General features: G+C 41.3%; 1 protein-coding gene across 1 annotated transcript in view; it reads left to right on the top strand.

Annotated features, from left to right (window-relative positions):
- The window catches only part of STX8 (syntaxin 8), a 274,018-nt gene that overhangs the window by 67,994 nt on the left and 180,204 nt on the right, over positions 1-25,820 (top strand). The window contains exon 6 of the mRNA XM_058283489.1: positions 2,400-2,492. Within this exon, the coding sequence (XP_058139472.1) occupies positions 2,400-2,492 (93 nt within the window). The remainder of the gene's footprint in view (positions 1-2,399; positions 2,493-25,820) is intronic.

A 25,820-nucleotide genomic window follows, 5' to 3' on the forward strand; every position in this document is an offset into this window, starting at 1 on the left:
TGGGCAGGCTGCACTTCTCTTTCAGGCTGGGTGGCTCTCCTTAGGGGGCGCACTCCTTGCGCATGGGGCTCCCCTACGCAGGGGACACCTCTGTGTGGCAGGGCACTCCTTGTGCACATCAGCACTGCTCATGGGCCAGCTCCACACAGGTCAAAGAGGCCCGGGGTTTGAACTGTGGACCTCCCATGTGGTAGATGGATGCCCTAACCGCTGGACCAAGTCTGCTTCCCTTGAATCCTTTTCTCTTTAATTTTTCAAAAAAAACTGGAAAAAATGCATTTTCATTTATTTTGAAATGAAAAGTACCATTTTATTATACTTAGTTTTATATACTGCTTTTTCATTTATTAACATACAATGTACTTCTTTCCACATCAAAATATACATCTACAACCTCATTTTTAATGGCTGTATAATGTTTCCCCAGCATATAGAGATACAAGGTTTTAAACAGATCCTTGAGTTTGGACATTTTAGGTAGTTTCCAAGTTTTCACTATTTATATATATATATATATATATATATATATATATATATATATATATATATATATATATATATATATATATTTTTTTTTATCACATTTTATTCTAACCAGAATTTTTTTTCTTTTTGAAGGGGTACGGGAGATTGAACCCGGGACCTTGTACATGGGAAGCAGGTGCTCAACCACTGAGCTATATCCATTCCCTCCAAAGTTTCACTATTATAAACATATCAGTCTGGTTGCAATCAGGAGTGAGAGATTTGAACAGGGAAACTTTAATAAAAAGGACTGTTAAATTGTTTTAATTTTTTTAAAAAGGCCTGTCAACTATAATAGGGAGTTAGAGTAGTGAGGGATTAACTAGTAAGAGATAAGGAGAACTCTAAAGAATATAGAAACAGGTTTCTGTGAGGAGCAGCCTCTAACTCAGGGCCTGAGATATAGCCCCCAAGGAAGAGCCTCGAGCCCAGGGCCAAGGCCCAGACCACCTGGAGAGGGCACAGCTGTGCTTCACTGGATTGCAGAGAAGTCGCCTGGTGCCATGCTGGCAGAACTTGCTGGAAATCTGGAGTGTGGTGCCAGGAACATCTGTTCCCAGGGAGTTGTCTAACTGGAGGCATTCTGCTGCAAAACTGCCCGAGGAGGGAGTGTGTTGGGAGAAGATGTCGGCCCCTGGGTGCTGCTGGCCTCTGGGCACTAGAGGAGCTGGGCGTTGAAGAAGCTGCCAGCACTGCAGGGGCCCTGGTCAAGGGTGGCCAGGCAGCAAAATCCTTTCCTCCTGCAGTGTTTCTCCAGTGCCCCGACTGATAAAACTGGCAAAGGAAAAAAATGTTTAAAGGGTCCAGATCCATTTTCATAGTACAGTGAAAAAGGGTGAATTTGGATGCCAAGAGGCAATAAACTGGTAACTGGAGAACAGTATTTCAGGGAATATCCTTGTATGTATCATTGTGTACTATCTGAGTGTTTTCTTACCACATATTCCTAGAATTAGAAAAAGGTGGGCACAGCTTACTCTTGAGAAAGGTGTATCAACTTCTCTCTCCATCATACAGTATATAGGAGCTTCTAATTTTTCAGACTTCAGTTAACCCTGGGTAGTATCATTTTTGATTTTTACAAATCCAATAAGAAAAAAAATCTCATCTCTGTTTTTATTTTGTTTTTTTAATTGTTAAAGTGAGGTCAAAGTTTCTATTTGTTTATTTTTCAATTTTTCATTCTTGGAATTTCCTCTCTATACCCTTTGCCCATTTAAAAAATTAAGATATTACAAATTTTTAAAATTGATTACATGCTCTTCATATATTAAGTATCAGAAAGTTTAAATGTGTAGTGAAAACCTATTATGTCATATTTTTTAAGATAAACTTTATTTCAACTTAAAAAAATAAGACAAAAAGCAGCTCAACAAATTATGTAGCATTACTTTAAAAAAAAATCCTGTCCATGCACATTTATCTTATTTAATCCTAAAAACAAGCTCAATTGTTTCTCCTGTATTCCAAAAGATGAACAAATGAGCACAGACTGGTTAAATGATATGATGAAGGTCTCCTTATTAATGAAGGAAATGGAAAAAAATGCATGATCATATTCACATCTCATAAAACTAAATCCCATATTCTTTTTTTTAAACCTTTAGCATTGCCATAATACCTTCTCTGCCTTTTCTCTATTTAATTTTTAATATTTAAACATTTAATTAATTTGGAAATCATTTTAGTATAAGGTGTGAGGAAGGTATTTAATATATTTTTTTAATTTTGTTCCAATAATGTTAACTGTTTTATCTGTCTTTTCCTGACTGATTTAAATGTTACTTTTATCATATATTGAATAATGTCCCATGCCTGGACTTTAAATTTTTTTCCTTTGGCTTTGAAGTTAGTTGTTTTTTCTTTTCTTTCAGAACAGGACGCAGGCCTTGATGCCCTTTCCTCCATCATAAGTCGCCAAAAACAAATGGGTCAGGAAATTGGAAATGAATTGGATGAACAAAATGGTAAGAACAAACCTGATATTAACCAAATTTGCCATTTAATGTAAATACTAAAGATGTGAATATTTGTTGAATGATTTTAATATTATGCAATCTATGAAGTGGTTTAACATCAGTAGATTATTATTATTATTTTTTTAAAGATTTATTTATTTATTTCTCTCCCCTTCCCCCACCACCCCAGTTGTCTGTTCTCTTTGTCTATTTGCTGCTTCTTCTTTGTCCACTTCTGTTGTTGTCAGAGGCACGTGAATCTGTTTCTTTTTGTTGTGTCATCTTGTTGTGTCAGCTCTCCGTGTGTGTGGCGCCGTTCCTGGGCAGGCTGCACTTTCTTTCGCGCTGGGCGGCTCTCCTTCCAGGGCGTACTCCTTGCATGTGGGGCTCCCCTACGTAGGGGACACCCCTGCGTGGCAGGGCACTCCTTGCGCGCATCAGCACTGTGCATGGGCCAGCTCCACACGGGTCAATGAGGCCCGGGGTTTGAACTGCAGACCTCCCATGTGGTAGGCAGATGCCCTAACCACTGGGCCAAGTCCGCTTTCCTCAGTATATCATTGTAGTTTAATGCAACTGCGGGTGATTTGTGACAGATTTAGACTGTAATTATTAAATACTATTTGAAGAGATTTGATAGAAAATGTCTAGTTCTTAGCTTTTTTTTCCAAGAGGATATCAAAATGTTTATTGATTACATGTGATGATACAAAAGCTTCATTTCCCATCTATAATTTTATCTGAATCCATTATTCAGTTTAGACTTATTACATAGGATGTGCCAACAATCATAAAATTCTGTTAACTTTGCTTGGGTGACAGTTTTTAATGAGGAACTTCAGGTCACAGCACAGCAACTGTCAGTTCACTATACCAAGGTTTCTGGAGACAAAAGACTTCTCTGCCCACAAGTAAGCAGTCTTTTAAGATTGTAAATGAATTTTGAATCGAACCTGGCATCACCTTGAAGGAGTTCTAACTTCCCACTGTTGAAGGCAGTTTATGTCAAGATGGCTTCAGAGCAGGCTAACAGCACATTTTTAAAAAGACATTTATTTAGCATCATTATCAGACTATTACATTTAGCAATCAACAGAGTGTAAAAAAACCCCAAAAAACCTACATTAAAACCCTTTGTCGAAATACTTTACACTTTCCGAGGAACTTTGCTTAATGATCAATTTGTCCCAAGAGCTTTGCTTTTACGTGGTAACTATGTGAATTTGCTCAGTGTTTTGTACATGCTGATGTATGTGCACCGAGGCTGCGTGGACTTCATAACATCTACATAAAATCGGTGGATTTTGTTCTTCATCGATCATAAATGCCAGGCTGTGGTTGACGGGCCAGGGGAGAGAGTGTATGAAGATTTTTGGTCAGTGCTAGGTGTGACAAATCTGGTTGGAGGAAGATTAATTTGCAGACCACAAGCAGGATGGATTGGGTGAGACAGAGCTTTTAAGACAGGGAGCCACTTAAAAGGTTCTAACCCTGGAGATGTGGCGTATGAGGCAAGGAGGGTGAGCGTGAGCGTTGTAGGAGTTGGGATGGAGGAGAAAGGATGGATGAGGGACTGGCAGCTCTTTGACTGGTGTGGACAACATGAGGGAAATTGAAAAAGAGCCCTTGGTTTCTGAGTGGGATCCTAAGTCTCTTGAACACATCTAATTAGCAGGAGATCCAAGTGGAACTGTCATGTGGACAGTTGGACATATGGTACCAGAGCTCAGTGAGAGGAGAAGAGTTGGGGGGAAGCCTCAGTGTAGAGATGATTTGTGGAACCATGGATGAATTGAGTTTAGTGAAAGCCCCTACTGTGCTAGGCATGTTCACTTATGCCATTTCATTTAACCTGTACAATAGCATCATGAAAGGAATGTTATCCCTATTTGTTAGAGACAAAGCTCAGAGAGGCTGAAGCACTCGCCTGACATCGTATCACTGAGAAGTGGCAGAACTGAAATTCAGACTCAGATCTTCTGACTCTAACTTGACTGCTTTTTCTACTACACTGGCATCCTCTCTAAGGAAGACAAAGTAGGGAGAGAGAAAAGTAAAAGGGTCTAAGGCTTTAGCTTTTGGTGAGTAGTATTCATAGAGGCTCGTGATGGGATGACTTTCTAGAAGAGCTGTAGTCATCCTAAAAGTGAGAAGCGAAGCTGTCAGAATAGATGAATGCTTGCCCAAAAGGGAAGGCTGCACTCAAAGAAACTGCATTTCTTTTCTTGATCCCTAGGAAGATTGCGTTAATGTCCCCACAGGATTGTTCCACTGATTTATCATAAAAAAGCAGACTACTAAGGCAAACCGGAAAACTTCTATCTTTGCAGTCCTAAGGGTGGGTTTTAATAGTTTGCACCCAGAGAGAAGGACAATTTCATCTTTTTCCTGACAGCGCCAACATGAATATTCTAATTTATATATTTGCATATAATTCAGTTTTTGGTCATTCCCTCCTTGAAAAACAGTATGGGTAAGAAAATAAGCTCTAGAGAAAATCTGTCTGTTTGGTGTGTAATTGTTCTTTATCTCAAGGAAATTTTGCATGTTCAATGGAGCAGACTAGAAAGGAGTCTTGCCACTCAACTTGTGACCCACGCCCATCCTATGATGTGTTTATATTAACCGCTGTATCATAATCTACGGGTAGATGATTAAGAAATGATGGTGCATAATTTGGGGGAGCAACTCACTAACTTCCCAGATCAAATCACCATAGCATCCTTATCTTGTCTCTCCTGTAATTCAGTAGTTAGCATACATTGCTGCATGTTAGAATCACCTGGGGAATTTTTAAAAATCCCAAAGCCCAGGCCATACCTTGGTTAATTTTCCATGGTGACTGTAACAAATCATTGCAAATTTAGAGGCTTAAAAAAACACAGATTTATGATCTTATAGTTCCTTAGGTCAGAAGTCTGACGCGGGTCTCAGTGGACTAAAATCAGGGTGTCCACGGGGCTGTGTTCCTTTCTGGAAGCTCTAGGGGAGAAACTGTTTTCTTGCCTTTTCCGGTCTCTGGATGCTGCCCACATTCCTTGGCTCCTAGGCACCTTCCTCATTTCTAAAGCCGACAACAGCAGTTGGAGTCCTCACATTGCATCACTCCAACTTCTAACTGATTGCACTGGGCCCACCCTGATAAGCAAGGGTAATCTCCCTATTTTAAGGTCATCTGATTAGCAACCTTAATTCCATCTACAACCTTAATTTTCCTTTGCCATGGAACTAATGTATTCAGAGGTTCCAAGGACGAAATGGACTACTCTGGGGAAGGGAGTAGCATTGCTGTGCCTATCACACCTCACTAATGAAATCAGAAGCTCCAGGGGTGGGGCCTAGGCATTAGTAGGTTTTTAAAGCTCCGCAGATGATTTCAATGTGCCACCAAGTTTGAGAACAAGTGCCCTAATTGAATATGCTGGGGGAATATATTTATTAATAGTACTAGGCACTTCTATTGCCTGCATGCTCTCACGTGGCTCACTTTGCCGGTAGAAATCCCACACGTGCACAGAATGACCTTTGTAGGTACATAAATACACAATTATGACTGGAATAATCGCAGTCAGAGATTCTTTCTTCTGTTTATATGTCTTACCCCTTTCCTTTCACTTCTTCCTCATGCCTCCCCTTTCCTCACCCCCATTCCAGACCCGGATGGATACATATATGTAGACAAATGTGAGGTATTTTCCCATGAACTGCCAAAATAAACTGGGTCTTCTCTGTGGTGGCCTCCCACAAGGTCCCTGTCGTGATGGTGGTTTTCTAATATGCACACTAGCTACTCAGAAATAGGGCAGAGTCAGCCATTTCTTTCTCAGGAACTGAGAGACTCTCTGAGGATAAAAAAATTATATCCCTGCCAGAACTGTAATAAGCCTTTCTTCCTTTTGTTAAAGCCAAAAAGGGCCATTATATCTATATAGGTGTTCAGAACAGGATTGAAGCCCATCTGGATTTTTACTATGATCCAAGTGTCTAATGAGGGGTCTGCAACACTTGAGAAGGATACTGCTCTTTTTGTAAATTTCACTATGTGATTCAGGGACCTGCTCAATTATTGTTTTATTGTTCATTAAATGAGAGAAACCATAAGCTAGGATAATGGCCAGCCAGGCTATTTTGGAATCAAGTATCGAAACCCAATCCACAACATACATTGTGCTTCGAACACAACAACAAAGTTGAAGGGTCAAAATAACATCAATGTAGAAGTTCAGTTTTCAGTCTTCCCATGTAGAATTTAAAAGGACGTGACTAACACCAGTAACTGGCCTGTCCATATGCTCCAGTGGCCAAGCCTGACAACCAAAAGGATTAACAATTAAGTGAAACTCCTAGTGGTGGAAGACCTAAATGTGTACAGCATGTGGGGGTTGGAAGCCGGTGAAGTTGGGGGATGGCAGGAGGAAAAAGTGGAAGGCTGCTGAACCAATGAGACCGTGTCATGGACCACAAAGCCTAGTGCTCTTTAGCTCAAGGTGAACTATATGGATGGGTGGGCACTGAATACACACATTCGACTACACAGATGCTGGGGGTAATGGTTTACTGAAAAATTCTTTTAAGTTCTTGCTCAAGAAGATAAGGCTTTTTAAAAAGAATACTAAAACAAAGTGAATGGAAATGAAATTAATAAATAGAGTAGATGTTTCTGAGAACTGATTTTGGCATTGGCCATCACCACGAAGAGCCACGGTGGCACAGTTCTGATGGGTGAAATAGCCCTGAGAACAGGCTGTTCAACAGATAATCTCTGTATTGTGTACCAGTCCTCGTTCTTTTTGATGCTTAAATTATCCAAAATTTGGCCAATCCTTTTGGTGTTTATCAATCCTTGAGTACTTCCTTGTTTTCTGGAAGAATAAAATGTTCCAGGCTCACCTTTCCCTTGTCCTAGCTATTTCTTCAAGGATTCCTGGATCCTTCTCCTGGGGAATGGTATTTAGAAACCAAAATCTTGGTTTGGGGTGTACCCATTGTTACTGGTGGTTAGCCTCCTAGACCTTTTTGTCATTATGATTCTTGATCCTTTATTTGGGAACTATTTTTACCCCTCTCGAAACCTTTTCAGATTTGAAAAACATTTTGAAATTTCATCATCTTATGCCTAAATATAGGTATGTTTTCAGTCATTGCATTGGATGCTTGGGATCTAGATAATCATTTAGATAAATTTTCTTGTAATTTCTTTCTATCTGTTTCCACTTTTTCTTTCTGAAACTCTGGTCAGATGTTAGGTATTTTAGTTTGCTAAAAGGTGCTGGGAGCAATATCCAGAAATGGGTTGGCTTTTTCAATGGGATTTATTAGGTTAAAAGCTTACAGCTCTGAGACCATGAAAGTGTCCAAATCAAGCCATCATCAGAGATGCTTTCTTCCCAAGCTGCAGCTGTGGGCAATTAAACACATGGCAGGGCACAGTGCCATCTGCTGTCTCTCCCCTGGGCCTTGGCCTCATTGCCTGGTCTGCTCCATCTGTGGCTTTTCTCTCTCTTGGGTTTGGCAACATCTGGAGGCCTCTCTCTGTCTCTGTGGCCTTCTTTCTGCATCTGAGGCTTTTTATTCCTCTGTTTATCAAGGACTGAGTCCCACAATCTAATCAAAGGCCCTCATCTGAGGTAATTTAATCAAAAGGTGCCACCTACAATAGGCAAAATGCACAGGAATGGATTAGCTCTAAGGACCTGCTCTTCTGGGGTCCATTCAACTTCAAACTGTCACATTAGACCTCCTCTAAGTCTGTTTTTTCTCTTTGAGTTATTATCTCTTTGACTTATTGTTTTACTTTGTCATTTCAACACATGTGCACTTTCAATTCTTTGAGAGTTATTTCTTGGGTTACTTTTTTAATTTATGAAGCAGAATAGGTATATGTATGTGTGTACTATAAGCCAGGTCATGTGTTTCCTATATCCACGAATGTCTTCTCCATCTACCCACTTATTCCTTCTCTACTCGGCTTTGGTGGGTCACCAAATCCTGTCACTTACTCCTCCTAAAGATCACTAGAATTTTTCCGTTTCTTTTCATCACCACCAGCCTAGTCTGGACCACTGTCATCTTTTGCCTAGGTTACTGCAACAGCCTGAAACTTTGTCTCATGCCTCCTACTCAGCCTTTCTCCAACTTGTATCAGAGTATTCTTCTGAAACACAGATCTGATCACGCTATTAATTTTGAGTGGCTTCTCCAGTTCCTTCACATTGAAGTCCACACTTGTTCATTATGACCTGGTCATGGTGTGCCTCGTCACTAGAGTGACACACTCCAACCATACTGACCCACGTCCAGCTCTTCAGTGTACCAATATGGTGGGCCTGGCCTCTGACACTTTTAAGTTTTCCCCTCGCCTGGAATACCCCTGACTTTCTGCCAGTTACTATTCTTCCCTCTTTGCTGCATACCCCCCACCCTACCCCCACCTCCACACATTCCCTCGACTAACACTGACTCAGCCTTCTAGTTTCAATTAAGTCTGAGACATCATTTCCACTGGGAAATCTTCCCCTCCTACATGCCCCTGGGATCCTGTCTTTCCCTAGTCAGAGCATTCATCATGCAGCGTTCTCATTGACATTAACATGTCCCTAGTCTCCCCTGCACTGTAAGTGACCTGAGGGCAAACGCTGTATTCTACTCACCATTCTAGCCCCAGTTTCTAACTCGTGTGACAGATAGTGATTGATAAATATTTGTTATATTAATGAAGGAATAAGCCGTCAGAAACTGCTTTCGATATTTTTTTTCCAGAAATCAGCATCATTATAACTAACAGAAGTGAACAAGGTGTTTACTAAGTATTTGGCGAATCTGATTAGAAAAACATCGTTATGCATTTATAAAAGAGATCACCGCCCATGAGGTAGAAATTCACCTCCACTGTAGAAGCTGACTGTCTTAGTTTGCCAAAGCTGCCATAACAAAACACCACAGACTGATTTACTTAAACAACAGGGATTTTCGCCTCACAGGTTTGGAGGCTAGAAGTCCAAAATCACAGTACTTGCAGTCCAGGGCTTCCCTGAACTCTGCAGTGTTCTGGTGGTGGCGTGCCAGCAGTCCATCATTCAGCCTGCCCCCATCACACAGTGAGCTGGTTCTTTCTGTCTCTCCCTGCTCAGTCATGTGCCTCTGTTGAGATTTCCTCTATAAGGCCTTCAGTCATCTTGGATTAAGGCCCACACTGATTCAGTTTAGCCTCATCTGAATAGGATATTCAGAGAGCCTATTGACAAAGAAGTCCACACTCACCAGACAACGGGTTAGGACCCGGGCATGTCTTTGTGGGGACATGATTCAGTCGACTACTCAGGTGGACTTGTGGGCATATTTTACCAAAGTGGGTTGGTCTCAGAGAGATTCTTATTTTTGTCTAAAGGTACTTCACATTTCCACTCCCTGCTGCATCCAAGCCACCAAATGATCTAGCTTTTATTTTCCATGTTTGCCAAAGGAGAGACATAATGTGAGGAATAATGAGCCAGCCCTGGAGTGGCAGGGAAGACTGCCTGTGCAGATAGCACTGATACTGAGATTACATGGGATTACAGCGTGTCCTTGGAAAGAGCTAGAAAACACCATGCTCCCTGAAGGACACAAAGTGATAAAACAGAGATTTCACATACACATTAGTGAAATAACATGATAAGTGTCTGTTAGATCTTCAGCTGAATTTCAGATTAAAAGCTTAGAGAAGTAATGCGGTAGATTAAATAATTGCCCTGGAGAGTTACACATCCTAATCCCTGGATCCTGTGAGTGTTACCTTATATGGTAAAAGGGACTTTGCAGGTGTGATTAAGGATCCTGATATGGGGAGATTTGCCTGGATCATCTAGGGTGGGCCTAAATGTAATCACAAACGTCCTTTTAAGAGAGAGGCAGAGGGAGATTTGATACCAAAGAAGGTGACAGTGATGCCTATGAAGTAAAATGTTATGCTTCTGGCTTTGAAGATGGAGGAAGGGGCCATGAGCCAAGGAATGCAGTTCTAGAAGTTTTTGTAAAGGTCAAGGAAACAGATTCTCCCTTGGCGGTAGTTAGTCCTGCTGTTACTTTGATTTTGGACCAGTGATACTGATTTCAGACTTCTAACGTCCAAGTGAATATTTCTTTAAGCCTCTAAGTTTGGGATATTTGTTATAGCAGCAACAAAAAACTAATATACGTGAGTACTGTGTCTTTTTGTCAGTTATCAGTGGATTTGGGTTAACTGCCTTTATGCTAAAAAGTGTGTATCGAGTCATCAGAGGTCTGTAGCTCTTCTTCCCTCTTGAAGAGATTCTGTTATAGCAGGCTTCACAGAGGGAAATTTGCATTGCTGATGCTCTAAGTCACCCTCTACCCAAAGCTTCTCAAACCATTTATTTAGCACTTTGACAATAGATTTCACTCTTGTGCTGGTGTAATGTGTGGGCAATTTAGTGAAGGAATTTCTTTGTGGATGATCCAATATCAAAAACTTTAAGTGTATATGATACCAGTGAAATAGGAACATGGCAACAATTCTGAAGGTGGTATTTGAAATGCTGAAGTGTGGGAAACACTGCAATAAGGAAGATTCCTTCTGTTAAAGTCTAGAGTGCTAGAGAATGCTTACTTCATATTTGGCCTCATCCTACTCTAGTGCCATGTGATTTAATCCTCTTGGCCCTTCTGGTGGTGAGATCACATATTAGACGAGGAGATGGATTAGTAGATTTGCTGAGACAATGCCTTCCAACCCTGTGAGTTTACAATTGTGTAGATAAATAGCTGTGGCAGGAGTGATGCTGTCTAGTGATGCACCCCCTGGAGCTTAAATATGCTTGCCTTTTGAAAGAAGCAAGGCAGTTAGAAATTGCTTTCCTTTAAAGGAAATATAAACTGGTTTGAATAGAGGGAGGTGGCAGGTAGAAGGTGAGGAAGGAAATATCTCCCACCTCACCACCAGAGCTATATTCAAGGAAAGCTATGCCCAGCACATTGAGTGCATTTCCCTGTAGCAGCAAGCAGGGAATTGACGTGGGGACCTAACATCCGCATACTCACCCCCCAAACTGGAACAGATCAATATAGACAAACATGAATGTCAGGAAGGGAAGCAGTTGCCTCTGAAAAACTGAATTTGCTGGTCTGGATTCAGGTTTTCCTTTATTAAAACTTTATCCAGTGGATTTTTGCCGGCCTCTAGGATTAGTGGAGTGTCTTCTCAAGTCTGCATTTCATTCCTAAATAAATTTGCAAGTTTAGTCTCCGCAAGAATCTTAGGCTGGAAAGGAGTTTGAGGCCATGCTCTTTCCCTACTCCCTGCCATCTTTCCAAAGAACCCCACGCTGTCATCTTTGACCTGAATCATCTCTACTGTTCTCTAAAGTTTTCCTGGTAAGGCGTCATAAATTCCCTTGATGTGCAAATCAGCAGCAGCAGTAGCAACTCACCGTTTTTCCTCCCTCCTCTGTACATATGTTTGCACATTTTACTGAATAACTCTGTAACTTTCCTTTGTCTAGATTAAATGACCCTTTTCTTTTCCCAGGAAGCTCTGTTCCCCCTAATTCAAAAGAATATTTTCTTTTTTTTTTTTTTTAAATATTTATTTATTATTATTTTTTAATTACATTAAAAAAAAATATGAGGTCCCATTCAACCCCACCGCCCCCGCCCCCCACTCCCCCCACAGCAACACTCTCTCCCATCATCGTGATACATCCATTGCACCTGGTAAGTTCATCTCTGAGCATCACTGCACCCCATAGTCAATGGTCCACATCATAGCCCAGACTCTCTCACGTTCCATCCAGTGGGCCCTGGGGGGATCTACAGTGTCCCATAATTGTCCGTGAAGCACTATCCAGGACAACTCCACGTCCCGAAAACGCCTCCACATCTCATCTCAAAAGAATATTTTCCTTCTTTAGTACCTTCCCCAAATTGTTGATTCATCCAAACAACTATTATGTAACTATTGTGTGCTAAGCACCGTGCCAGAATCCACATATACAACGGTGGGCAAAGATGTGTTCAAGCGGGGGGGTGGGGGTGCAAATATTGGACAGATAATTACACGATGAGGTTACAGAGCGTGCTAAGTAGAAGACAGGGTACCATTAGATATGATGGTCAGCAGGGGGACCCGCCATGCTTTGAGAGTTAGGAAAGCCTTCCCTGAGGACACGATATTTGACCTGAGATTCAGAAGGATAAATAGGAATTCTCTCGATGGCAAGCAGAAGGAAGACTGTTTCAAACAGATGCAACAGCCTATGCAGTGGCCTGGGGAGAAAGGAGCATAGCGTTTTTGAGAAACTTGGGAGGGGGCCTGTGTCCAGGAGTAGAGAAGGCAGGGGAGGAGGTGAGAAGGGAGAGCAGCCTACGCAGGAAGGCAGAAGCCAGTGGGCAGACACGGCCATCGGCCTGCCCTCTACAGTAACCTAAACATTCCACAGCTTAGTGGTTTCCAGTGAGAGAAAATTACTGGGCTTTTCTACTTTATCAGTTCTGCAATTCTGTTTGTTATTTTCTTTAAATAAGAGAGTTGAGTTTCATTTGAGTTGTCTTGCAACCGTTGGCACATCTGAGCGGACAGACTCTTGGCCACTTTTGGTGAGAAAAAATAGCCACATAGGCAATGGAACATTTCCTCATTTGGCAAATATTTTTTGAACACACCACGTGACTGGCCTTGTCTACAGTGAAAAACAGCAATGACAACTAAACACCCAGTCCCCTCCTTCGCGGCTCTTAGAGTCTGGCCAGGGGAGACACGTTAAGCAACAACCTCCCGAAGAAAGGTATTTTGTCAAGGAAAAGAAGAGGTTACTGTAAAAGGGGATGTCAGGGGAGATGGAATTTTGAATAACGGAAAGAAGCTGAGGTTTTGAGAATGGGTAGAAGTTAGCCAGTGAAGGGGTGGTAGAGAGTTGAAGCTTTCCAGGGGGAGAGGGAACATCTATGAGACCTCTGAAGCTGGAGAGAACCTTACAAGTTTGAGAAATCGAAAGAAGGCTTACAGGACTGGAAAATAGTGAACAATGAGAACGTACTAAGATGAAGTTGTGGAGGAGTTTGGAGCCAGGACATGGAGGGCTTCACAGTGTGAAAACCTTGTAGACCCTGAAAATTAAAGAGAATTTGTTTCCATGGGAAAGACTCAGGGCTCTTTGTTTGTTTGTTTGTTTTAAACCAGTCAACAGCTGTAGTCAGGAATAGTTATGTTAATGGTAACTTTGAACAGAACTATGACTGTGCTCATTTATACTCTTTCTTCTTTTTAAATATACAAATGGTTATACAGTCTTTTTTTTGGTCTTTATTTATTTTTTTAATATTACATTCCAAAAATATGAGGTCCCCATATACTCCCCCACCTCCCTCACCCCACTCCTCCCCCCTCACCCCACTCCTCCCCCCATAACAACACTCTCCTCCATCATCATGAGACATTCATTGCATTTGGTGAATACATCTCAGATCACCTCTGCAACTCATGGTCAGCGGTCCACATCATAGCCCACACTCTCCCACGTTCCACCCAGTGGGCCATGGGAGGACATACAGTGTCTGGTAACTGTCCCTGCAGCATCACCCAGGACAACTCCAAGTCCCGAAAACGCCTCCACATCTCATCTCTTCATCCCACTCTCTACCACCAGCAGCCACCATGGCCACTTTCTCCACACCAATGCCACATTTTCTTCGATTACTAATCACAATAGTTCATGAATAGATTATTAGTAAGTCTACTCTAATCCATACTCTGTTCCTCCATCCTGTGGACCTTGGAATGGTTATGTCCACTCCACATCTATATCGAGAGGGGGCTTAGATTCCACATGGATGCTGGATGCAATCCTCCTGCTTTCAGTTGTAGGCACTCTTGGCTCCCTCGTGTGGTGGTTGACCTTCTTCAACTCCATGTTAGCTGAGTGGGGTAAGTCCAATAAACCAGAGGGTATACAAGCTGAAGTCTGTTGAGGCTCAGGGCCTGGCTATCACATGGTCAGTCCAGAGATTCAGGTCCCCTGGGTATACATTAAACCCCAGCACCAACTACAGTTCCAGTAAAAGTAACAGGAGAGGCTTGTGGACAAAGATCACATCTGAGTCCAGCTCCATCACACAGAAACACAAACTCCAAAGTAGGGCCAACTGACATGGGTACACAGTCTTAAATATCACTTCTATACCCTACATATACTCGTATTTAGTGCTTCTATATTATATATCTAGTCCTTTATATTTTATAATTGCCATTGATTTTTCTCTTTAACTCGTTTCTAAATTTCCAAATGTAGATATTTTTAAAAGACCATCTTTTATTGTTGATTTTCTCATGGACTTATTCAGGGATCAGAGAATTAGGTTCCATCTAATAACCAATTCTTTTGAACTTCTTAAGATCTCTGACACGTAGTAACAGTAATTTTTAGTAACTATTTCATGTGTACCTGAGAAGAATGTGTATTCGCTAGTCTGGGGAGTCAAGTTTTTATATATATTTGTTAAATAAGGCTTCTTAATTATGCTGTTCACATTTTCTATATCTTTGCTACCTCTCTGCTCTGTCAGAGCAATTTTTCCATACAGTTGGATCGTTTTTTGTTTTATAAATTACTAGAAAAGATTATTAGGTAAACATGTAGGTAAATAATTTTTTTTTGGCAGTTTTGTCTTTTTATCATTATGGAAATGCCTACATTTATCTTTAGTGCTTTTCACTGTTAGGTCTATTGATTTGGTATTATTACAATTTAGGTTTTCCTTTGGCTAGTGCTTACCCAGTATAGCAATTCTCAAACTTTGTGATCTAGGAGCCCTTTATATTCTTAAAAATTGTCGAAAACCTCAAAGAGCGTTTGTTCATGTGGGTTATATCTGTTCATATTTACTGTATTAGAAAATTTTAAATGACGTTTTAAAAATATTTATTAATTCACTTAAAAAAATAATATTAATAAACCATTCACTTGTTAACATAAATTGCTCAATTTCCATGGAAAATAGTTACAGTTTCCAAACCAAGAAAAAAAAATAGTGAAAAGAGTCACATTGTTTTATTATTTTCTCAAATATCTTTTATGTCTGACTAAATAAATGGCACTGGATTCTCATATCTGCTCTGCGTTTGGTCTGTTGGGATCTGTTGTTTTGGTTGATGTATATGACATACATATCACACAGATATGTAATTTTAAAGGGAAGGAGTCTTAGTGACCCTTCCAGATATTATACATATTCTTTGACACTACACCAAAATTTGACAAGTGGTAGTTTCTCAAAAGTTAGTTGCAATGTGGAATCTGAAAACTTATCAATTGACTTTTTGTACTCCGTTACATTATCATGTCTATCTTGCACTTTGAATGGATCTTTTATCCACACATGATTTTGTAACATACTGCATTGATCATTCAGAAAATGTTAATTCATTGAGTTATGATCTTCCAAATGTTCAGGCATTTCATTACAGTAAGTACAGTACTAAAAAAAAAAAAGAATCACATCATAATATAGTCATTGATCCCATTAGGAAAGTTTTTAAGAATTGGTATTTTAATACAAGTTTTTAAAATTTCTGTTTTTTATCTGAAAGTTCAAATTTTATCATTGGTAACCCCAACACTGTCAGTGGCTTTCTTTGAAGTGATGGGCTCACTTCTTCATTTTCAAGAAAACGTCTATCAAATTTTATTGCTACAATCCTTTCTTTCTCTTTCTTCCTCCTCCTCCGTCCCCTCCTTCTTCTCCTTTTTTTTTTTTCTGTCCTTTATAGCTTAGCAAAAATTCCTACATATCATTTATAGGAAAGAGCAGAGGCCAATGAATGTGTTCAGACTTGTCTCTAACCAGAAGTCATTTTTTTTTTAAAGAAAATCATTTGTTCTTCTTTTGTAATGCCCCTTTTTAAAAAAAAAGATTTATTTATTTACTTTATTTCTTCTTTGTTTATCCCCTCCCCTGAAGGTTCACTCATTTGTCTGCTCATTGTTTACTCACCCTCTCCAGGAGGCACCGGGAACTGAACCCAGTACCTTCCATGTGAGAAGCAAGTCCAGCCTGAGCTACATCTGTTCCCTGTGGGCTGTGGTGTCTGCTGGTTTGTGGCATCTGCTTGTTGAGGCAGGGGCAAAATCTAGCTCATTGCAGAGAGGGTGGCATCTGCTTGTCTTCTTTTTAGGAGGCAACGAGATCTGAGCCTGGGACCTCCTGTGTGATAGGCAGGCACCCACCTGGTTGAACCACATCTGCTTCCCTTTTACTGCCTTACAGAGTCTATTCTTTTGTTGATCTGGTTGAGAATTTTAAATGTTTAAAGTCCTTTTCTTTTGTTTTTGTTTTTACAAATCAATTTTATTGGTACATATTAATATAGCATACAGCTCATCCACAGTGTACAAGCAATGGTATTTCATATAATCACGTAGTTGTGCATTCATCACTTCAATCATTATTAGAGCATTTTCATTATTTCAACAATAGTAATAATAATAAACAAAACCCAGTAAAGTCCTTTTTTATTTGTGCTATTACAAAGTTCTTTGACATGGCTTTTCCTTTGTTGCTTTTGCTGATTTCTCTTATATATAAATACTCCTTTGTATTTGGTAATTTTTCTGCCTGGGAACTTATCTTCAAACAGAATTATTTTCTGTAGAGGGTAGAAGCATTCCTATGGTACAGTTTTGTGGTTGCTACTGCTAGAATCTTATTGGGATTATTGGTTGTTTGCCTTTTTTTATATTTTCTTGGGTAAGGATGAGGCTCCTAAGCTTCATAGAGCACTTGCCAGGACATCTAATTTCTCCTGGATAAGTACACTGGTTTGGAGGCTATATATTCTGATTTTATTGAGTACTACCCTCCCTTTGTTTTCATTTGGTAAAGTAGTTTAGAGGCTCTGTCAGTCAGGATAGGTTAGGTTATTCTTTGGTAACAAATAGCCCCCAAATGTAAGTGGCTTACAACAACAATTTCTTTTTCTCTCTATTCATGTCCTTTGCAGGTCAGCAATGGGTATAGTTACTCGGAATCCATTACTGATAGAACAGTTGCCTTTTCAGACATTGCTGGTCACTGTGCCAGAGGGTAAGAGAGCTCTAGAGAGTCTTGCTCCTGCCATTAAATGCTCTGATCCAAAAGTGACACGTGTCACTTTTATTCTCAGCTCACTGGCCAGAACTAATCACGTGCCCCTACCCAACCACTAGGAAGTGTAATTTACCGACGTCTGGTTCAGGGGGAGGGGCCAAAGAATGGCATGAATGAGTAGTACCACAGCGATAGTATAGTTGAGTGGCTAAGAGGCAAACTGCCTCTGATACTTACTAGCTATGTTACCTTGGGCAAATTGCTTAATCTTTCTTTGTCCTACTTTCCTTACATGTGAAATCAGAATTAAAAGGACCTGCTTTGTAGGGCTGTAGAGCATAAAATGAGCTAATATACGTGACACTCCTAGAATTGTGCCTCACACATTGTAAGCACTCCAAAAGTATTTTCCATTAGTAACGCTTATGACTCATAATGCAGGCTTTGGGTCAAAATGGTAGACTGACTACCCCCGCTTCCTTTTCCAAGCACATGAAGATGCTAGAGGAAACATTTTTAAAAAGTGTTTTAAATTCTTAGCTGAGTTTGGAAGCAAGAAGGCGGGCTCTCAGTGTGCTAGAAATGGAAGATGCTAACTCACAGCAGTGAGTGGAACTGAGGCTTCATGGTCCTCAGAGATAACTGAAGCAGACACGCACCCTGGGGACCAAGGCCGAGGCAGGAACTGAGCCTGTGGCCCCTCTGAGTGGGAGGCGCTGAAGGGGGGCCCGCCGTAGAAATGAAGCCAGGTGCTGGGAAACGGGAATGTGAGGGGAAGACTGATTTTCCCCATCCCCACCCAAGAATGGGGCTCTCAGTCAGGCCACCCACCTTGGGTAATGGGCACCCTAATATTTTTGTAACATATGTAGCTAAGCTTAGTTTTCTAACAAAATCTATAAAGCACATAAACACCTCTGAGCAGATCAAGTTTAGAATTCTCAGACTTCCCTTCAAGCTCCTCATCTGCCATGTTGTTTTGATCTGAACTCCCCCTTTTTTCTAAGTCTTTATTTAAATTTATCAAAATGTTTTACTGATTTCTGTTTTCATAATTTTTGTAACTGTTCTATTACTCTTATAATTGATTTAATTTGGGGAACTATAGTTTTAAACATCAAGAAGCTTAACTTCTCACATTGCTTTTTCCATAGCACTGTGTTTTTTTAAGTTTTAAGGTTGTAAAATCTTTTAAACCTTTGAAGGATACTAATCAGAACTTTTAAAAATTGTCTTCTGTTCCTTGTATTATTTCTGTTTCCTCCAGCTAAGTTTTGGTTTTTCATCTTAGTCTTTCTCTACAATGCTAAAGGTTTTTCCTTACACGTCTGCTAATTTTTCATTGACTCTTCTTATATATGAATGAAAGATAATTTTGATTATTATATAGGTAGGTGACATGGGCTTTCTTTGTATGGGCGCAGGTTTATTTACCCAAAAGGCTTCCTGGGATGGAAGGATTGACCAGGTACTCTGTATAAATGGGCAGGGTCTACCAGTAGACAGGTTTCCTTCTAGGGCATGTGATTACATGGACCCATGGAAGAAGAGGCAGGTTCAGGACACTTTGCTGCAACCCTCACCCCAAAATTAATCAAGGAGAACTTTAATCTTGGAGCAACTTCTTTTTACACGTTTTATTTCCTTTTTCCTCTCTGTCAATCTTCGAGGCTCTTCTCTGACTCTCCCCTAGCCTGGACACCGACAGCATGGCAAACCTTCGTCTCTGGGGAGCTGTTCTGTGAGTGCCAGCTGGAAGCAAAAGCTGCCAACTACAGGATACCCAGGACTCGGGAAGGGCCAGCTGGCTCAGCTGCTCTGTGGACAACTCTCCATTTAGATATCATGACTACTGCCTCACAGCCACTTCTGTGTAGGCTATTTCATGTCTCCTACTAGACACTGACTCCATGACTGGAGCCTCTCCAGGCTTCTTCCAGGAAGAAAAAGTTCCATTCTGTCGCTGTGTGTATTTCAAATTGCTTTTATTTTCAGTTCTGGTTTGCTCATCAATAGAACCCCAACTATCTTCTTTAAGGAAGCCTTCAAAATTATGTATTCACTGATAGCACTCCTCTCTGTTTTCAGTGCCACCGTGGATTTATCCTCTCAAAAAATATCTGTACTGCCCTTTCATTGTACTCTTTGGAGGGAAGGAGGCAACCACGTATGCTCACTCTGCTGTCTCTTTTCTGTTTTTCATGAGGTTATAGAATCTATAAAAATTGCTTTGCTGAGACAGTTTGTGTACTGGGGGCTTTATTGAAATGAGTTTTTAAAATATAGTTTGTGCAGGATGTTTTCTGGGGCTCCTGTGATTTCAGTGATGCCTTCAATCTGTCATCTGATATGTTAGTAGATGAGTTTGCCTAAAGATAAGACAGTGAAAATATAGATGTGGAAGAAGGTGATTAGTTTCCATGCGTTTATGATATTAAATATTTGGTGAGTATAAAATCAGTCCTTTATCAGAAGATTCATTATCCATCTATAGGAAAGACATTTTTCCACACAGTTTATAACAATGAGGGGTGGTGAGACAGTGAGGGCGAGGAACTCTAATTCTGTGAATCTGCTGACTCTGCAAAGACAGTATTTCAGACACATGCACAGTGTTTCTCATACGTCCTTGCCACGGACATTGGCTCTGATGATGAGTGGGCTTGTCCCAGTTTGAGTCACAAGGACTTCTTTTGGTTTTCTGGCCTAAAGCCTTTATCCCTTTCTTCTAGACCCATATTTTGGTCTTGACCCTGGCCATAGCCAGTTCGAGAAGCCATCTTAATCAGAGGGGCAAGCATTTTCCAAAGGAAAAGTATGGAAAAGCTTGTCAGGGAAAAGGACATTTATCCTCAGGCCCTGGAACAGCTGGACTTAAGTGACTCATCAGGCTGCCTTTCCCTTGGGCTTCACCATCGTTCCTATTTGACTTGCAAGAGGGAGTTTGTTGCAGGCCCGTCCAACTGTAATAGCTAAATTGGAGAAAGGACTACCAAAAAGGAAAAAAAAAAAAAAAAGAATCCAAGCCAAAAAGTGAGGCCAAAGAGAATCCCCAAGGAAAAACCAAAACGATCACATTGCACAGATGCACTGAGCTCTTAGTGAGTCGCACTGGATGCTCCACTTTGGCCCAATAATAACATTATTCCTTGCCCTAGGTGCCTGTGCAGGAAGGGAAACCTGGAGCTCTCCATGGAGGCTATGCCAGGGGTCAACAAGACCACCTGGGCGCTATGATTTGGTTAGGCGGACTCACAGGACTCAGCATGTGGTCATGCTCATGGCTTTGATTTACTACAGTGAAAGAAGACAAAGCAAAACCAGTAAAGGAAAAGAGCACATGGAGCACAGTCCACAAGAATCCAGACACAAGCTTCCAGGAGTCCTCTCCCAGTGGTGTCACACAGGACGTCCTTAATTCTAACAGCAACAAGGTGTGACAACAAATATGAAATGTTGCCAACCAGGGAAGCCCATTAAAGACTCGGTGCCCAAGGCTTTTCCTGGTCATGTATGTAACCCAGGCCTGACATGTACCTCAATTCCAGACTCCCAGAAGGAAAACAGCTTTTCAGTATAAACCATATTGTTTGCGCAGTTTGGGTACAGTGAGCCCCTCTTATCAGTTAACGGTGGGAAGCTTCCTGCAATCTGAGCTTCCAGATGCCATCCACAGGCTCACCTCGTTGCAGGCCTTTCTAAGGATGAACCGTTAGGCCCGCTGTGTTAACTGTTTTTGACACAGAGGCCTGCACTTAATGTGACTTGTTTATCGTGCCACTTTTCTCTGTGATTGAAGGATCTATGAAAGCGTGAGAAAGCTTGATCCCTGGAAAGGTCATGTGCTCTTCAGAAGGGAAGAGTTAGGAAAGAAGGTGACTGGAGAAGTGTTGTAGCTCTTCACAGTTTCATCTAGAATATACAAAGGCCAGTTACATGCATTACAGGAGACCTTTAGCTGAGCTTGGCTCCTCTTTAGTATTCTTAGAGAATGCACTTCTAAAAGTAGAAGTTGTTTAGCATATGGGGTGGTGAAAAGGACTGAAGAACTTTGGTAATAAAAACCAAAGCAGCAGGAAGGAAGTGGTCTGATTAGAACCAAGTGCTTAAGCAGGGAAAGGCAGCACATGAAGGGATCTGGAGTTGCTGAGTAGTAGTTTCAATTGATTTAGAATCCTTAAAGGAGCTGGAGCAGGAAGGTAATGTGGTCATGACAGTTTATTTTGGGGAGGGACACAGCGTTCTCGTTTTAAGCTAGACAGTCTTGCCAGGAGAGCAGAAGCTTAGAAAGGACGTTTCTGAACGTAGTGATAAGAACCCTTTATTTTTAAAATGACTGTTGTTATTGTTTCAACCATTTCAAACAGTAGTTTCGGAACTGGATTGACATCAAAGGTAAAATAGTTCTGTGACCCAATCTGACTTGTTTGAAATCCGTATACATACGTTTTTAAAAATTTTATTGTGTATGAAAGAATTAACAACTCGTGGTTTAGAGCATGATTCTAGCCAGCTATCTTGCCTTTGAGTATGTTTCAATGGTCAGTATTTGTACCTCTGATTAAATGAACTTAAGGAGACCCCCCATGATGTCTGAACCCCGGTGGATCATTCGGTTAGGATACTTTGAGGTCCTGCATGCTGGCGTGGCTCTCACTTCTGCTTCTGGATTCGCTTTTTTTTTTAAAGGAGGTACCAGGGGTTGAATGCAGGACCTTGAATATGCGAAGCTACACCCATTCCTCTGGATTCACTTCTAATTCATGTAGGATCTGTGTCCTTAAACTCATTCTAAACTTGGCCAATCTTTTGGGGTGAGAATAGGGTAACTCATTTCACTGTTTTCTTTTGTCATCCAATCAGAGAGCAGAAAAGTAGCTAGTTTTGTTTTGCTTTGTAATAAAAATAATACTTTCTCTGGTGTGTGCTGAGAGTCTAAAAATAAGTAAGGAGCTGTATTTATGGGAGAGACGTCTAGTTGGGCCCAGGGAGAGGTTAGGCTTGGAGTAGTATTTGGCATATAAATTAAACGAGGCAATCATATTTATTTTTCATCTTGTATCTTTTGTGTACATGTAACCTGATTAATACCAGCATAGTTATGAATCAGGCTAGTAAGACAGGGAATCAATAGACGGATCTGGAATCTGGCAAGAAGTCCACGTGTCATTTGGTACCCCCAAGATGGCTGCTGGAAGACCCTTGCAAGAAATCCAATTTGGAATAGATTTCCTCTGGAAGCCAGGAGAAGCCCGGGATATTCCCCAAGGACTTTATCACAGGGCCCTCCTGGGGGATTGATGGGTGGTGTAATCAATCAAAACAGCAAACAGCTGGGATTCCTCCAGTGTTGTTAGCAAAGGAGCAGAATAATTAATGGTTTAAAAAGCAAGTGCAGGGAAATGGACTTTGGCCCAGTGGTTAGGGCGTCCGTCTACCACATGGGAAGCCCGCGGTTCAAGCCCCGGGCCTCCTTGTCCCGTGTGGAGCTGGCCCATGCGCAGTGCTGATGCGCGCAAGGAGTGCCCTGCCACACAGGGGTTTCCCCGCGTAGGGGAGCCCCACGTGCAAGGAGTGCACCCATAAGGAGAGCCGCCCAGCGCGAAGGAGGGAGCAGCCTGCCGAGGAATGGCGCTGCCCACACTTCCCGTGCCGCTGTCGACAACAGAAGCGGACAAAGAAACAAGACGCAGCAAAAAGACACAGAAAACAGACAACTGGGGGAGGGGAGGGGAATTAAATAAAAAAAAAAAAGCAAGTGCAAAAATCTCTCTTGTGCTCTCTTGCCTTCATCCTGTCCTGGTGCCAGGCTGTGTGCCTGTTCCTGCCCTCTGACCCTGCTCTTGTCACTTTTCCCCTGCCACGATTACCACACAAGTAAAACCTGGGCATTTATAATCTATAATGGGAAATCGTACTCTGTAAATCAGCCTGCTTTATCTCTTTTCAGCCCCTTCCTCTCTACCTAGGACCCATGATCTGTTGTTTTCTCCCACTTCTCTTCCCTCCCTACCTGAATAAATTACTGGCCTATCTCACCCGACGTGCCCTTGAAATTCATTTCCCCAGCATAGTCAAGGACCTAGGCAAAATCGGTTTACAGTTAGGCCCCCATTTTCCATGTGAAGGAAGAGAAAGAGGAGTGGAACATCTTCAGGGTGTGTGTGTGTGAGAGAGAGAGAATGGCTGACTGAATGACAGACACATAAGTTTGGACTTAGATTTGAATAGGAATATGTCTGATGACCTAGGAGTTTGCAGTACATTAAATTGGGTAGTTATGCTACTCACCCTGGCTCAAGGGAAATGGAAAGCTAAGTACCTCAGTTTGCCCCACTGAGAGTTCTATTGTGCTCCTCTGTCCGGATGGCATAATGCAAAATGTTAACCTCCTCAACCTTTTTCCAGGTTGAATTTTAAAGACTTGTTGGGATCTAAGTCATATACAGAAGAGAAAAAGTACCAATATAATTAGGAAAGTTTTTTTTTTCCAATCACCAGCTTAACTTGTGCCACTGACCTTGAAAACTATTTCTTTTTCTTATTGGTAGAGGCCTTGAGTTGCAGGTTGGGTTCTCTGGGGGAGCAGACTCTGAGCTGGAGTTTAGTGTGTAGAATGTTGATTAGGAAGTACTCTTAGGGTCAACACCCATGGAAGGGAGGCCATGAAAGCAGGATGGGCAGAGGAAGAAATTGAGCTTGACCATAGCCTCAGCTAGCTTTGCTGCTAAAATGGCTCGCCTGAGTTGTCCCATGTTGAAGTCCAATGACTGGGCCTTTATTCTCCCACCTGCATCAGTCATTCTATGGAATGCCCTGGGGAAACCATGACCTTGGATGAGGCAGCTTTTTTTTTAATTTTTAAAGATTTATTTTTATTTATTTAATTCCCTCCCCTCCCCTGGTTGTCTGTTCTCTGTGTCTGTTTGCTGCGTCTCGTTTCTTTGTCCGCTTCTGTTGTCGTCAGCGGCATGGGAAGTGTGGGTGGCGCCATTCCTGGGCAGGCTGCACTTTCTTTTGCGCTGGGCGGCTCTCCTTAGGAGGCGCACTCCTTGCGCGTGGGGCTCCCCTACGCGGGGGACACCCCTGCGTGGCATGGCACTCCTTGCGTGCATCAGCACTGCACATGGGCCAGCTCCACGCGGGTTAAGGAGGCCCGGGGTTTGAACCGCGAACCTCCCATGTGGTAGACGGACGCCCTATCCACTGGGTCAAGTCCGTTTCCCGGATGAGGCAGCTTTTTGCTCTTGAGGCAGTTCCTTCAGCCTCAGGTTGACAGCTGAAGGCCATTTGCTAACAGCACTCCCAGTAGGTGGGACAAAAAAGTCTTTCCTTGAAGGGAAAACTGGATGGCTCATCTCCTTATCTATCACACATTGATATTTATCTGTCAGTTTTAAGCATTTGAAAATTGTTAGGTATAGAATAAGAAATTAACCAGGCCAAACAGCGAGTGAGGTAACTAGACTACAAGTCTCTAGAAGTTATTGCCCCATATCTAAGATTTTTATAAGATGTTTATAAATCCTGAATTCAAACCAGTATATTGCTTCTACCCTATTTCTAACCATAGCTTTGTTAGTAGTTATGTTAAAAATAAGGAACCTTATGTCTTTTCACCTTTACCTTTTACAGTTAAATGTGTATTGTGGGAGTGTATATTTTTGGCCCTTCTGTGTTTAAAAAGTATTGTTCAACCATAGCTTGCTTTGAAACAACTGGAATTTGTCATCCAGATATAAAGTGTCTTCTTAAAGGACTTGCAAAATAAGAATTAAAAAAAAAAACTTAGTAGAAATTATTTGCTATATTTTATAGGTACCATGTCTTACCAACTGTAGCTTCAGCATAATGCCCCTTTTCTTTAAAAAAGAAAAAAAATACAGCCTTCATAGTTAATTCTTGTATGAATTTGTTTATAAAGATTTAAATGAAATGGATGAATTTTGAATTGGAGCCTGGTAAACTTCCCTATAAGAAACCACTTAAAGAGTCCAACTCTCAATTCACTTGGAAGTAATATGGTTTTCCTTAGGAATTAGCTTTTATGCTCTCTATTCTTTTAAGCTAGAACAAAGTAATGTTGACCCAGGGTCCATTCTGAATTAACATTTGTTAAAATGTTAACAACATTTGTAAAACACAGTAATTGCTGTGTTTGCTAGGAAGCCTTTAACATGACCAGAAATAACTGGGAGGGTAAAAGTAGGTGACCCCTGGACCCTGCATTCTTGAGTCTCTTATTCGTCTCTTCTTATG

This window comes from Dasypus novemcinctus, chromosome 21 (assembly GCF_030445035.2).
Source record: "Dasypus novemcinctus isolate mDasNov1 chromosome 21, mDasNov1.1.hap2, whole genome shotgun sequence".
Taxonomy (NCBI): Eukaryota; Metazoa; Chordata; class Mammalia; order Cingulata; family Dasypodidae; genus Dasypus; species Dasypus novemcinctus.